The 14,408-nt window shown below is 40.1% G+C and overlaps 1 protein-coding gene across 8 annotated transcripts in view; it reads right to left on the bottom strand.

The window, feature by feature from the left end:
• sipa1l1 (signal-induced proliferation-associated 1 like 1) overlaps window positions 1–14,408 on the bottom strand; it is a 366,264-nt gene that overhangs the window by 109,487 nt on the left and 242,369 nt on the right. For all 8 annotated transcript variants that reach the window (XR_013579509.1, XM_078563125.1, XM_078563127.1 and 5 more), the window contains 4 exons: window positions 12,158–12,288; window positions 7,810–7,998; window positions 5,744–5,918; window positions 1,503–1,606 (listed from right to left, as the gene is read on the bottom strand). Coding sequence is in view for 7 of the 8 variants with exons in the window: in XM_078563125.1 (XP_078419251.1) it covers window positions 1,503–1,606; window positions 5,744–5,918; window positions 7,810–7,998; window positions 12,158–12,288 (599 nt within the window). In the remaining variant the exon portion in view is untranslated. The remainder of the gene's footprint in view (window positions 1–1,502; window positions 1,607–5,743; window positions 5,919–7,809; window positions 7,999–12,157; window positions 12,289–14,408) is intronic.

The raw sequence follows: 14,408 nt of genomic DNA on the forward strand, positions 1-14,408 counted from the left end.
TCTATCATAGCTAGCTTAAACCTTCCTTTGGAAAGTAGCATTTACAGCCCAAAGCCATAAACCCATAAATTGCCAAAGAAGCACTAAGATGGCTGGTGCAGGAAATGGAAAAAGAATATCATACCAGTGCAGAAAAGGACTCTAGTGTGCCTTAGCTTCAGCCTCAACAGATAGAATATCCTTCATGCTTCATAATCACCCATGGGACAGAACTTTTTATTTGTTTTCGGAGTTTGATGGATACAGGCTACAGAACATTTATTGCCTAACCCAAATTGCCCTGAGAAGGTGACGGTGGGTTTTCTCCAAGAACCACTGCACCCATTGAGACGGTGCTCCTACCATGATATTAGGTAGAGTTTGCAGTATTTGACCAAGCAATGGTGAAACAGCAGTGAAAATGTCCAAGGCAAGATGATGTGCAACTGGAGAAAAATTTGAATATGTTCCCACAACACTGCTGCTCTCAACTTTCTTTGCACTAAGATCATGCGGTGGGACAGCCTAGCAAAGTAAACTTGGGCAATTTTTGTGGTGCATCCTTTAGACAGTAGAAATAGTAGCTACCAGGAACTGACTGGGGAAGGGTGTGTACTGAGTTCAATGGTAGAGGCCCAGATCAAATAGCATATTGTGTCTTGGATTGTGTTTAGTTTCTTGAGTGTTGTTGCAACAGTTACCAATCCAGCTGAGTGAATATTCCAGCACATTCCCAACATGAACCTTGCAGATGGTGATTTGAAGGGTCTGGCGGTCCACTCATCAAGAGCATTCAGCCTCTGCCCTGCTCTTGTAGCCACAGTACTGATATGGTTATTTCAATAAACCTCAATTGTGAAACATGGAAATATTTTCTATTACATAGTACTTCTTTCAACTCCCCTCCCTCAAAAACAGAAACTACAAAAAAAAGTGAAGGAGCTTAAGTCAATGGTCTACGGCGTGCATGCACTAATCAGTGTGATACTCAGAAATATTCCAAATCTGATCTTTAACCCATGCTGAATCACCTGTCCCAACCCAGCAAATAGGGTGAGTATAATTGATCTTGGAATCACTCAATGAGTAAAGGTATGGCAGAAATTAGCTTTGGCTTTTGTTCTTGATGGTCACCCAAATTACAGTTCAGAAGTACACATGTCACGAGCGAACCAGATCAGACTTAGATATAATGCCCCCTTTGGCAAAATACCTTGGCCAACACACATGAAAAATGCTCACGGGGTGATGTATCAAAGACTGCCAACAACTGAAGACCTCCACTCAGCCTTCAGCAAGAAAATGGAATGTTGAAAATAAAACAATTGAAGCCCTGGCAATTGTGGACTTATGCTGTTAAAACAGAAGTCATACAATTAGTTTATCATCAAGATTGCTCCCCAGGTGCCACAAATTGAGTTAAGATGTCCCAGCTACTAATAATCCACGAGTCACTTGAAACCATAGCTGAACAAAGGCTTTATAGGAAAAGGGAAGTTTTCTCTTACTGGACCTTGGCCTACCTGCTGCTTGTTGTTTGGTGTGTAAGGAAGCAGGGTGGAAACGTGAAACATGATCTCATAATCTTTGTAGGTCGTGTAGAGGGAATGAGTGCCAGTTGAGTCAGCTGAAAACACAGGAAGGCAGACTTAGTGTAATTATTGAGAAAAGAAGATGAGAATACAATAAAAGCATCATGCTGCATATTGGAATAATTTAATCGACATTTTATTCTTTTGCAGGAAGATTGCTCTGTTAGTCACCTACTAATATCATTGGTGCGACTGACAGGAGCTAATCAGACCAGATGATCATGTTCAACAACAAATGCAAAAGGCAACCGTGAGAATCCCTCAACAAAAACTGAGCAATTAAGCACACCAGCTGACCTAACTATAACTACTTAAAAGTTGAAACTTAGAGTTGAAGTTCAAAGAGTACCCATATGGAAGTCTGAAAGAACGTTGATCTAGAGAGCCAATTAGATTGATTGCAGCACCATGTAATTTTCTGATTAATAGGGATTAAGGTTGGTTAGAAGTCAGCAATATCAGCTATCAGATATATAGTTCCAAATCTAATTTGTTTTTAATGTTCAGTGCAATGTTCAAGGAGTTCAATTAGCATTCAATTAAAAGCTCAGCTGTAATTCATCAGTTTCCTCAGGTCTACCAACTCAGGCATGCAGTGGGGCCTCATGCAAGAAAGCATGATCGACTACCTTCATGCCTAATGACTGCAGTCTCCTGCACATATGGACTATGCTGATAGTATTTCTCTAGTCTTCCTTTGTTGGAGAACAGTGCTATTATAGTGTACACAGCAATAACAAAAAGCTAATGAGGAAACTATGGGCAATAAGCTGAAAAGCTAACACCTAGGGATCCGTCTGTGATAATTTGACAGTATTAGTCCTCCATGCAATACGACAAATAGAATTGAAAAGTTGTGGAAAGGGACTTTTAAGAAACATTTTCTAATCCTACAGCAAGTGGTACAAGATATTTGCTGGGAGAGGACGTTTCATCCTCGACTAATAATGCTTGTCTGGCTAAAAAGTTTGCACTCTTGTTCATTCAACCTTTATTCAAGATCAGGTGAAAATCTTCCCCTTTCTGGGTGCTGTGATCCCGATTAGAGGGCTGTTTATTCGGTTATCCTCAATGTGGTTCTTAGATGGGGTTGTTCATGGTCTGCATTTACAGATACTGCTGGAGGCAAGGCTATTGGTAAACTCTACCTTTTATTGAACATGATACTAACTACATACAATAGAGACTCAGAATGAGGCGCTGCATAGAACTCTCTCTTGCTATGCTCTGTTGTCATGTGATCTTACATCACGAATGTAGACTACATATTTACATATTTAGCATTAACCCTTTGTACTACATTTATGATCAGTTTTTCATTTTTATCATGTGTTACCTCAATCATTCATCGACTTTCTTCAACTGAAATTTCTCTCTGTGCTAGGTTTACTTGATACTGCATATGATATACTGAAATGGCTTGGTCTGACACAATTTTGTTATCGAAATGAGCTAATAAACTATTTCTCAAAGACTTTTTATTGACACTCAGATTTGAGAAGCAACTTCAAAAGAAAATCCATATATTGAAAATGAACGTTTTTGTGTCGATGTATATTCTGTGTTTCTATAGGCCAACAGTCGATAAATGGATACTCTGGTTGATGATAGTAAGATGGTGCTGCACTTTATAACCTGGTTCCTTACTGAAAAGGATGGATCAATATTATTCGAACACAAGCACATATTTTGAGTTTTATGGTCTGTAGCTGGTGAAACATCAGGTTACAAAGCTATGAATTTTAACAAAGTTACATGGACTATGAGTAGATCCCTGGGCTGCCCAATTGTTAAAAGTCACCACCCAGTGTGGAACTGCGGACTGTAGACAAGGAAGGTGAAATTCATAGTTGGTACCTAGTGGACCTTAACTAGGGCAGCTCCTTTAGCACCACTCCACAAGGGCAAAAGAGGGATGAATCAACAAAAACTATCACGCCTATTATCGTTAGGCAAGGGTATTGTGGATCACTGAACTGAGGGGAGTAGATGGAGTTAAGATATAGATCCAACAATCTAGCTGAATGGTGGAACAGGTTCAAGGGGCTGAATGGTCTACTTCTGTCCCCATGCTCCTATCATTGCTCTCCATAAACACAAGCATAAGAGTTGGAATCAGCTGTGCTGCCCTCCAGAGGTGAAAAGTCCAGCACTCCGGCTTCGATTTTTCAATCACAACATCAGTACTAACTGATTCATTTTAAAGAGCTACAGTCAGCATTAGAAAACGTGGAGCTCTCAATCTTGGCTCACGTGTTGTAGAATGACTATCTGGGCACTAGAAACTAGAAATGTGGTACTTCAACATATTGGAAAGACTGGACGATATTTTGGTGGCGACGGTTGGTTGGTGAGTGGTGGGGGCGGGAGGGGGGGGTCAACATCCAATCATAGTGGCCCTCAATACAAGGAAAGGAAAGACCTGAAGTTCTGCAAACGGAGTTTAGAAGATTAGGAAGCAAATTTAGCAGCCGGTCCTCAAGGTTGGAAATTTCTGGATTACTACTGCAGCCACAGGTCAGAATTGGAAGGTTCTGGAGTGCAGCGCATGGCTAATGAGTAGTGCCAGACACGGAGTTTCCATTTCATCACCGGCATCAGTCCTGGGGAACATAAAAGAGCTATTCCATAAAGATGTGCTACAGATCAACAGGAAGGGAGCTACTGAACTGGCAAAACAGATAAGTAGGAAAGTGAAGTGTCATTTCAAGTGGAAAGGGATAGGGGAGGGGTGCTGGGTAGAGGAAATAAAAGCAAATCAGAAACTAGCAAACTAATACACAAACAAAAACAATAGCAGCAACAATGCAATAAACCAAAGAATAAAGTCAAATTGGCCATTTATTATCAGGGAAATGACAGATGAAGAAACAACATGTTACCAAGAACAAAAAAAGCCAAGGAAATTTGATTTCTTTTAATTACCCACTCATTCATTGGGCCATGGTGGGGGGAGGAGGGGGGGCAGAAAGAGAGACAGAAAAGAATCGAATTCCTAAAACGTGCACAGAACTTCTTCAACCGGTGAGTTGAGGTGCAAAGATATGTTGCTACTCAAGGCAGCAGATCAACAATGGGATTTTTTTTAAAAGAGGAAAGAGATCAGGAAAAATTTAAGAAACGCAAGGGGTAACATGAAGAGTGAATCTCGAAAAGAAATCTGCAAATATCATGAGCAAAAAGCAAACTTCTAAGGGTGAGGTGGGACTAGAATGGTCAATCCTCCAGGAATCAAACATTCATCTCTGAGCAACATAGGAGAAAATCATAGGGAATTTAAAAAAATGTTTCCCCCCTGCCCCCTTCCCTCCCCATTTCTTTAAATACCTTGATTTATTAGATACACAAATGCAGGAAATGGTATAAAAGATAGACTCACAGTCAAGAATCATCTAATCAAATAACAGAGTCTGTTTCCCAACCGGTGCGTGAAAATCATGGGCCACGGAAATATCAACTTTTTATTGAAATGAAGGCATATCATCTCCTTAATAGGGTTCAATGACTGGCCTGCCTCCTAGAAGTGGATTGGCTACCCACCCCATTAAAACTGCCATGATTGGGCTCCTGCTTTAGACTTTATTTTTCCACCCAACCCATAACTCACCCATTTTTGGGTCTTAAAATTACATACAATATCCAAGCCAGGCTAATAACAAATGTAACCCACATTCAATTCCTTTATGAGTTTCACCCCATGTCACAGGACAAATGGCCCTTTTCTACAAAGAAATGTAAAGGCAAGCCTTCAAAAAGCCATACCGATGCACTGATGTCGCATCTAAAACCCCTAATGGGTTTACATTTCACGTATACGCATTCTGCTGATATCATCCATTGAGAATGTTCATGAAGACCATTCACTAGCTACTACTGAATATCACACAGCTAGTTAATTTCTAGGCTATAAAAGGCTTGATGCTTTTTTTAAAACCCAAGTAGCCCAATGGCATTAACTTGGGTCACATGGGAGGTTCAGCTGGTATGGGTAAGGCACAGAGCTGACTAATGTCCACATTTCATGAATCACTGCTTTCAACAGAGGAAGGGGGTCGGGGAAAGAGAGGGAAAAAATTGGGACAGAGGAGGGAGAGGCGGCAGCATTTTGTAACCATTCCAGGCTGTCTAATTGCATGTTTTTACAAAATTCTGTATGTATCTTAAAGCCTTACTTTTGGTGTCGAGCTGGGCTCGATACTTGTCAAAGCCCTTGAGACGTACTTTGTCTCCCAATAATTGGAGAAATTCTTCAAATGCAGAGCCAGCCACTTCGTTGTTGTACATCTCTTCCTCAGTACTCTGTCCAGCTTTACAATACATTACCCCTACTTTGTGCTGGAAGCTAAGCTGTTCAAATAGAAAGATAAAATCGGTTACCACAATAGACCTCTCCATCCCAGTGGCTGTCACAAAAAAAAATCTCAGTTGATTGGTAGACTCCCCCGTGAGTACAGCATGATGACCTTTTCTTTCAAAATAAATGAAGTATAGATAGCACAGACTCCAGTAGGCTACCCTACTTGAAGCCCTGCATAGAGTTAGGTTTCCCAACTTTATGCATCTTCTACAAAAGTTCTTGCAGAAAATCTTTTTATTGAAATCTGTTCTTGGGATCTGGGAATTGCTAGCACAGCCTGCTCTTATCATTCATCCCTATTAGTCCTGAGAAGGTAGCAATACAACTGAGTGCTTGCGAGTCAACTTCCAAGGTCAGTTAAGAGTCAACTATATTGGTTTAACACTGGATCCAGAGGCACCAGATCAAGTAAGGATAGCAGGTTTCCTTCCCTAAAAGACATTAGTACAGCAGTTAGGTTTTTACAACAATTCACTAACTGCATGGCCACTGTTTTATATTCCCAAACTGCAAAATGGGGTTTGAATTCATGTTGCAAGTTGAGAGCAGATGGTGTAATTATTGAAGGCACAAGTAAACTATAGCACTAATGCAGGCAAACCAGAGACTTTAATATGTTAGGGACTGTTTCATATACAAAGATTTGTTTTACTAAACTAAACCTCTAGATAGCAAAATTTGGGTCATAACCATAACTCATCATGCAACCAATGTAAATAATATATACATTAAAACATGGAATTGTTAAAGACATCCAATAAGGTTCCATCACCCCCAAGAAACATCTATCCTGTACTCCGTTCATAATAGGGTCTTCCAACCTTGTTTGGAAGAGGGTAAGAGAACTTGGGAGGTCTTGTGGCACAGTGGATAGTGTCCCTGCCTGAGTCAGAAGCTCTGGATTTGAGTCCCATCCCAGGTCTTGATGGCAAAGGAAGGTGTGTTCATAACGTGGCCAAACAGGGCTGATTATCATTGTGCAAATCCTTGAAACACAGGCAGTAAGAGTGGGAGAGATTCCTGGTTAGTTATGTGATGAAAAGATCATCTACCTCTACCGTCAATATTCATAGCTCCAAACTACAACAGACATGTAAAAGTGCATGTTGCTACAGCAACTCGGACTCTGAGTAATCTGTAGAACACCACCACGAGGCCTTGACATAATTATCATTTTTCTGCTGTTACCAGCAATAAGTCTGCATTAACGAACAATATGACAGCCAATTCCTGACTTGATTCTTATGATCCTGTACAAACGTCAATAAGACCAGAGACTGAAATTCTGACCAATCAAGATCTTTACAGGAGAGTAAATGCACCAGCATGCTAGAATCTAACACCTGTTCTGTTTTGTCGATGCTTCTGCATTCATTCAAATTTCCCCTTCTCCCACCAAACAAAAATCTAGTTAGCCCAAAAGAATATTTACTATTGAAGACGAAATAGCTCAAAAGCAGAACGAGTTCCAGATCACTGAATTCAATCTACATAAATTAATATATACACCTTATTAAGAAAAAAACAAAGACAGTGCACTTTGAACATGGGAGTCATACCATCAGTAGCTCTTTTGAATATCTAAATGAAATATGAGCCACATTAACATTCCTCTTTCCCCAATTACATTTGCTTAAACAGTGACTGATTTCTTACTCACAGCATTTGGAAAGAAGATAAGAAAGCTACTTTGAAGAATTCAGTGAAAGACACATTGTAAAACATGATTCTTCCAAACAGCTTTGAGCATCTACCTCTAAATGGTTATTATAATCAGCACATGCTTACCCAACTCATTTGAGCCAAAAGCTCAAATGCATGTCATTGATTAAAAGAATAACATTCTAAAGAAAGCAGGATTAACCAGAGAACACCACTCACCCCTTGTTCATCCAATTTCATAAGCTGCTCTGTGACTTTGGGGGTGTTCAGGCCCAGTCTGAGACAATGAACACTGAGCTCTGGTACAGCAAATTCAAGTACTTCTTTCAAAGGTAAACCTCTGGCTGTGCCATGCTTAGCTGTTGAAGGAACTGCGTCTTCCAATATAGAACCTCTTAAAGTAGTAAGCTGGAAAAATATCAAAAGAGGTTTAATCTTGCTGCACCTGTCAATGGTTTAGCATGTTTACCCAGTGAGCAGGTGCATTACAATGACCAATGCTCCAAATGCAGGGGGAGTAATGGGAGCAGATTAGCACAGAAAATGTAGAAGAAGAGGAGACTTAGTGTCTGCACATTAAATTGTACAAGATTTTCAAAGCTGTGTTTCAGTGACATAGAAGTAGAACCACAGTCTTGAATGCTGCATAACACACTGGGTGAAACTATCACTCCCAATGGCATTCAAGGAGGAATGCTTTCTAGCAGCACTCATTTGATGACCCTGAGCAGACAAAGGAGGGCATACATCTGTGGGGCCATGAAATTACCAGAATTACACCTAAAGACGCATTCCACGGTGCGCTGCACTGCATTTGAACCCATTCTTACAAATAACTAATGGCCCATCTGTTGAGGAATGACCAATGTTCTCAGGTACATTACATTAATTCCTGCCAAAGCAGTTGTGTGGGTTAAGAAGAATTTGTCTTGTTTTCCTTAAAGTAAAATAAACCTTGGACAAAATATCACCAGTCAGAAGATTTTGCAGAGACTTGTAAACGCAGGCTGTCTTAACTTTGTAACATTTCCCATAACCTTCAGACGTGTTACAATTAGTCCCCTTGGTCTCCTCTGACCACGCTCTGCTCATAGTCAATAATGCTTTGAGAAATTATGCTCCCAGGTTTCCATCCATATAACATTGAATCAGGCACTGAGACAAATAATTGCAGCCTGGAGCGACTTTCTTCGGATTCTCCCTGCTGCTACTGGGAATCTAACATCCACCTGGCAGGTCAATGATTGCAGAGAAAGAATCATTAAGTCCTTGGAATAAAACCTATATCTCATCATTGCAGCAGCTGTCATTGGTACCTAAACATGCTGCACCATTGCATCACCTCAGGTTCTTTGTTTAAAACTCCAGCATAAAGCTAATTGCACATACATACATACAATCTGCCATGTCAGGTTTTAAACATATAAAATGTTGTTCGAGTCTTGTTGACTCGTATTTAGTTTACAATCAAATTAATCCAATAAAAGCAGATCTTTACTAAATCTCAACTTGCTCTCGACTTTGATCAGCTTTGCTTATATATCCTATGTTCAATCATGAGAAAGTTACACATTTAAATTGTTCCGTCAGCCACAAATACCAAGTTTAAGACTTTGAAAACAAACTCCGTTACCCAACAGGCCAAGTCAACAAATGGAGGGGCAGAATCAACAAGGATAACTATGTCTCCAAGACCATGCTCTAAAAGGAAGGGGAAGGGCCCTTTACAGGTGTCAGTCTCTATTTCATGGCACAGTTCCATATGCAACTTACAAGTCTGCGTTTTCCCCAATTCCCTTAACTGATAAATGTCATTTGCAAGAATGTTTTTGTTGATTTTTGTGATGCACCAATCTTTCAGTCACACTTCAGCATACCACAAATCAATGTTATTTTTCATGTGCACGCAATGAGTGCTTAAGGATGTGACTGACCCACCTGTTCTCACTGTGCCTTCAACATCAAAAGCAACCTTAAGACCTCAACTATGTGAACGATACTTTAAGTATTAAAATATTTAATGGAAATATTTTAGAAACAAAAATCTCAACTTCAGACGATTCAAAGTTCCACAATTTCCAATTAAAAGATTACAATCTATTACATACTACACCAGCGTTAACCCATGAGGTGTTCATTGTTCACTTTGTGGCAAGTAATGTCCCAAAGTATCCTAATAGCAAGACCCAATACAAAACCAATTATAAAAAGAAACAGGCATTTGTCTCAGTGCAATACAACACGCCATTTTCCCACAATTAATATGTATAACGCAATCTGTTGCTCAAGAACTGTAACAAGTCCCAGAGGCTGGCTTCCGAGTGGAAAATAGCTCTTACTGCAAGAATTACTTGCCTGATTATAAAACATCACTAGCTTAATAAACACAAATCAACACTGGTTATAAATCACAGGTCGGCAAGTGGTAAGGGGTTTACCCCGAAAAAGGTCAGTTGGCAACCTTGAAGAACTAACAAGAGAGAATTTGAACCTTGTGTTCATTCTCATTCTACAGGACTTAAAAGCTAACCTGTAATAATGATGAGATCTTGCATTATCGCAGCAGTAGGCCGTTTAAGATGGGTAGTGCCTTCATCTAAATTACTGCATACCATAATACCATACTGCATAATGTTATACCGGGAGTTATCTGTACGCTTACTGATGTGATTCAAGTCATCTTTTGTTCTTGTGCTTTGTTTATAATTATTGGTCAGAATAAGCCTGTGTGTGAGTGCTTTACATAGAATCTCTTAGCAGAATGATAGAGCTGAGTTAGAGATAGGTGCCGTCATTTAGAATTACAGCTGTTTGCAGCATGCCAAAATCACATCACTGTCATAGGAACATAGGACTTAGAAGCAGGGGTAGGCCATTCAGCCCTTCGAGCCTGCTCCACCATTCAATAGGATCATGGCTGATCTGGTTGTGGTCTCAACTCTACTTTCCTACCTGCCCCCATAACCCTCGACTCCCTTGTCTATCAAAAGTCTATCTAACTCTGCCTTGAATAAATTCAATGACCCAGTCCACGTTCCATCAGAAAAAAATTCTCCTAATCTCCATCTTAACAGGGAGGCCTCTTATTCTTAAACTGTGTCCTCAAGTTCTAGTCTCACCCACAAGTGGAAACATCCTCCTGGTATCTACCCTATCAAATCCCCTCAGGATCTTGCGTTTCAATAAGATCACCTCTCATTCTTCTAAACTTCAATGGGTATAGGCCCAACCTGTTCAACGTTTCTTCATTAGATAAGCCCTTCATTCCAGGAATGAATCAAGTGAACCTTCTTTGAACTGCTTCTAACACAATTTTATGTTTTCTCAAATAAGGAGACAAAAACTGTACACAGTACTCCAGATGTGGTCTCACCAAGGTCCTACAGTAGAACTTCCCTACTTTATATTCCATTCCCCTTACAATAAACGCCAACATGCCATTTGCCTTCCTATTTACTTCCTGTACCTGCATAATAACTTTTTGTGATTCATGTACCAGGACACCCAGATCCCTCTATACCACTGAATTCTGAAATCTCTCTTAATTTAAATAGTATACTGTTTTTCTATTCTTCGTACCAGGTGGACAAGTTCAAATTTCTCTCAATCTGCCAATTCTTTTTCCCCACTTACTTAACCTTTCCATGTCTCTTTACAGACTCTCTCCCTCTCTTGACAACTTGTATTCCTACCTATCTTGGTATCATCAGCAAACTTAGCTATCATATAGATTGCAAATAGTTGAGGCCCCAGCATTTATCTCTGTGGCACTCCACTAGTTACAGCTTGCCAACCCAAAAAAAACCTACTCTCTGCTTCCTGTTGGCTAACCAATCCTTTATACATGCTAATATGATACCCCCTACACCACTTGCTATTATCTTCTGTAGTAACCTTTGATGCGGCACCTTTTCAAAAACCTTTGGAAATCCAACTACACCACATCTCTAGGTTCCCCTTGCTTATTACTTCCTGAAAAAACTCTGACAAATCAAGAGTTTTTTTGTCTGCCAAACATAGTTGATAGCACACTTGCCATAGAAGCTCAAGCTCTACCCAAGACTTCCAACACAGAATCTAGGACAAAACTGCAATGACATACTGGGAGGAGTGCTGCATTGTTAAAAGTGCCGTGTTTCAGACGAGACTTTATACAAGGCCCTACCTGCTTGTTTTGCTGCTTCAAATCGACATTAAATATCATGTAGTACTATCTGAATAAAGAACAACTTCTTATGTGTATCCCGGCCAACTTTTCTTCCTTCAACCAAAACCACCAACAGATTCAGAGGTTACGTGTGTCCTTATTTGCTTGATCATGCTAGGAGAAAAATGGGTGCCTCTTATACCTACCGAATAGTTACTGCACATCCAAGTAGTTCATTGTACATAACATTCCATATAGATAAAAATCTCTCTTTGGATAAAAAATTTGGGAACAAAGACACAACTAATTAAGCGTATTGATATATCCTTGGGACTTTGTGGCAATCCGGATGAGTACTTTTAAAACCAATATAGCTAAATGCTCACTTGAGTCAGATACAAGTAGATTCATTGATCTCACCTCACTTGTTCTAAGGATGATCCGGTAGTTGTACTGAGCTCCATGCTCTTTACTGTCTTCCAGCCTCTCTCGTCTAATGCTCACCGCCACAGGGCCCAGATTTTCATCCACCCCAAAGTAGTTTGAATGTTCTGAGAAAATATCATTTAAAATCAAAAAAAAAATCCAAGTAGTAGTTAGTTTCACCCATTACCAGCACAGAAGTCAGAATACAGAATTAGTTTGTCAAATGCCCATTGAGTTACAGTTACAGTTAGCACTGGAAGGAACTTCTGTTGCAGATGCACAACACAATCATGGATCAGGGTAAGTACATAAACCATCTAGCCCAAATTCAGTGATGGAAATTTTAATGACCTATGTAATAAGTGTACTGAACTGATAAATAAAAAAATTTGTCCATTCCTGTTTAATTATCATAGGCACTGACTTATAACATCACAGGTTAGAGATGAAGAGATAAATTGCTCCTCAATTACATTCTTTCAATGGGCTTCTGTTAAAAGTACCTTTAAAAGGTTCTGTCTTGCTGGAATTGTATAGAACCTTGGTTAGACCGCACCTGGAGTAATGTGTACAGTTCTGGACCCTTTACCCAAGGAACAATATACCTGCCATAGAGGGAGTTCACCAGGCTAATTCCTGGGATGGCAGGACTGTGCTATAAGGAGAGATTGAGGAGATTGGGCCTGTATTCTCTAGAATTTAGAAGAATCAGAAGTGATCTCATTGAAACATAAAATTCTTACAGAGCACGACAAGGTCGATGCAGGAAGGATGTTTCCCCTGGCATAGGGGTGGAGGGAGGGGTGTAGAACCAGGGGACACAGTCTCAGAATAAAGGGCAAAGCATTTAAGACTGAGATGAAGGAGGAATTTCTTCACTCAGAGGCAGTGAATCTTTGGAATTCTCTACCCCATAGTCTGTGGAAACCTAGTTACTGAGCCTGTTCAAGACAGAGATCGATAGATTTGTGGATACAAATACATCCAGGGATATAGGGAAAGCACAGGAAAACATCCTTGCAGTTGATGATCAGCCATGAACTAGTTGAATGGCAGAACAGGCTTGAGGGACTGAATGGCCTACTTCTGCTATGTCTCCATGAAAATTAGCATGTCTTTTCAACCACCTGCTGTCTCCCCAGCCTGAGGCTCCAATTTACAATAGTCTCCTTCCATTAGTCTACCCATGATTAAACTGCTCCTAAGGTTTTCACCAATGCAATCCTGAAAGAAGCCACTTGGTTATGCACAAAAGTTGAACCGAGGATGGATTAACAATTCTCCTCAAGGAGAGGAAAGGTGATGATGAAGACTGAGAGAACAACAACAAAGAAGCGCTTTTAACCAGAGCTCTGCTCCACATGGTTGATGTTGAGTCTAAGGCTAGGAAATCTATATGGAAACACATGGACCATCATCCCCTAGCACCATATGTTGAAGCTCTAATACGTCTAAGCGAAACAGTGACTGTGAAATCTACAGCAAAATCCAACACTTCCTTGAAGACTTACTAATGATTTCTTCTGAAATCAATGGGATGAAGCTATACATTAAACAGAAAATACATCAGTTTCCCTCCCCACGTATGCACCTGATAACATGGTAGATGAAGAATACTTCCATTGGATAGGGGAGATGTTGCTGTAACTTACCTTCACTGGCTCTATAAATGCTGTACCTACCACTACAATAACTTGTATTTATACGCACCTTTCAATGCAGGAAAACATCCCAAGATGCTTCACAGAAGCATACGACAAAAAAATGAAACCAAGGCCAAAAATTGAGATAAGTGAGCTGATCAAAAGTTTGACCAAAATGGATGGATTTTAAAAGGAGGATCTTAGACAAGTACTTGTACGTCAGAGTAAGAAAGTTCCTAAACCTCCTACTCAACCCTTCTGACACCTATCTTTTTCAAAGCAAATTGTTTCTATTAAACCCTCATCCCCACACAATACATGAATATGTGCTGGAAATGCAGAAATTTACAGGAGGGTGGGGAAAGAACAGGGAAGTAGAATTAATTGTATCTGTGCCAAAGCATCCAATGGGCTGAACGGCCTCCTTCTCTGCTGTGTTATTCTATGATTCCAATTCACTACTTCTTGCTCCATCCCAAACCATGTCTGCATTAACCTCAATGAGTCTGTGCTAAGGTTTGAAAGACAGTGCCTAAGAATAGATACAAGATGGGAAAATAAATGCACTCTCCATCACAGCAATGTAATTTATATTCATGAAC

Source organism: Cetorhinus maximus, chromosome 18 (assembly GCF_964194155.1).
Source record: "Cetorhinus maximus chromosome 18, sCetMax3.hap1.1, whole genome shotgun sequence".
Classification (NCBI taxonomy): Eukaryota; Metazoa; Chordata; class Chondrichthyes; order Lamniformes; family Cetorhinidae; genus Cetorhinus; species Cetorhinus maximus.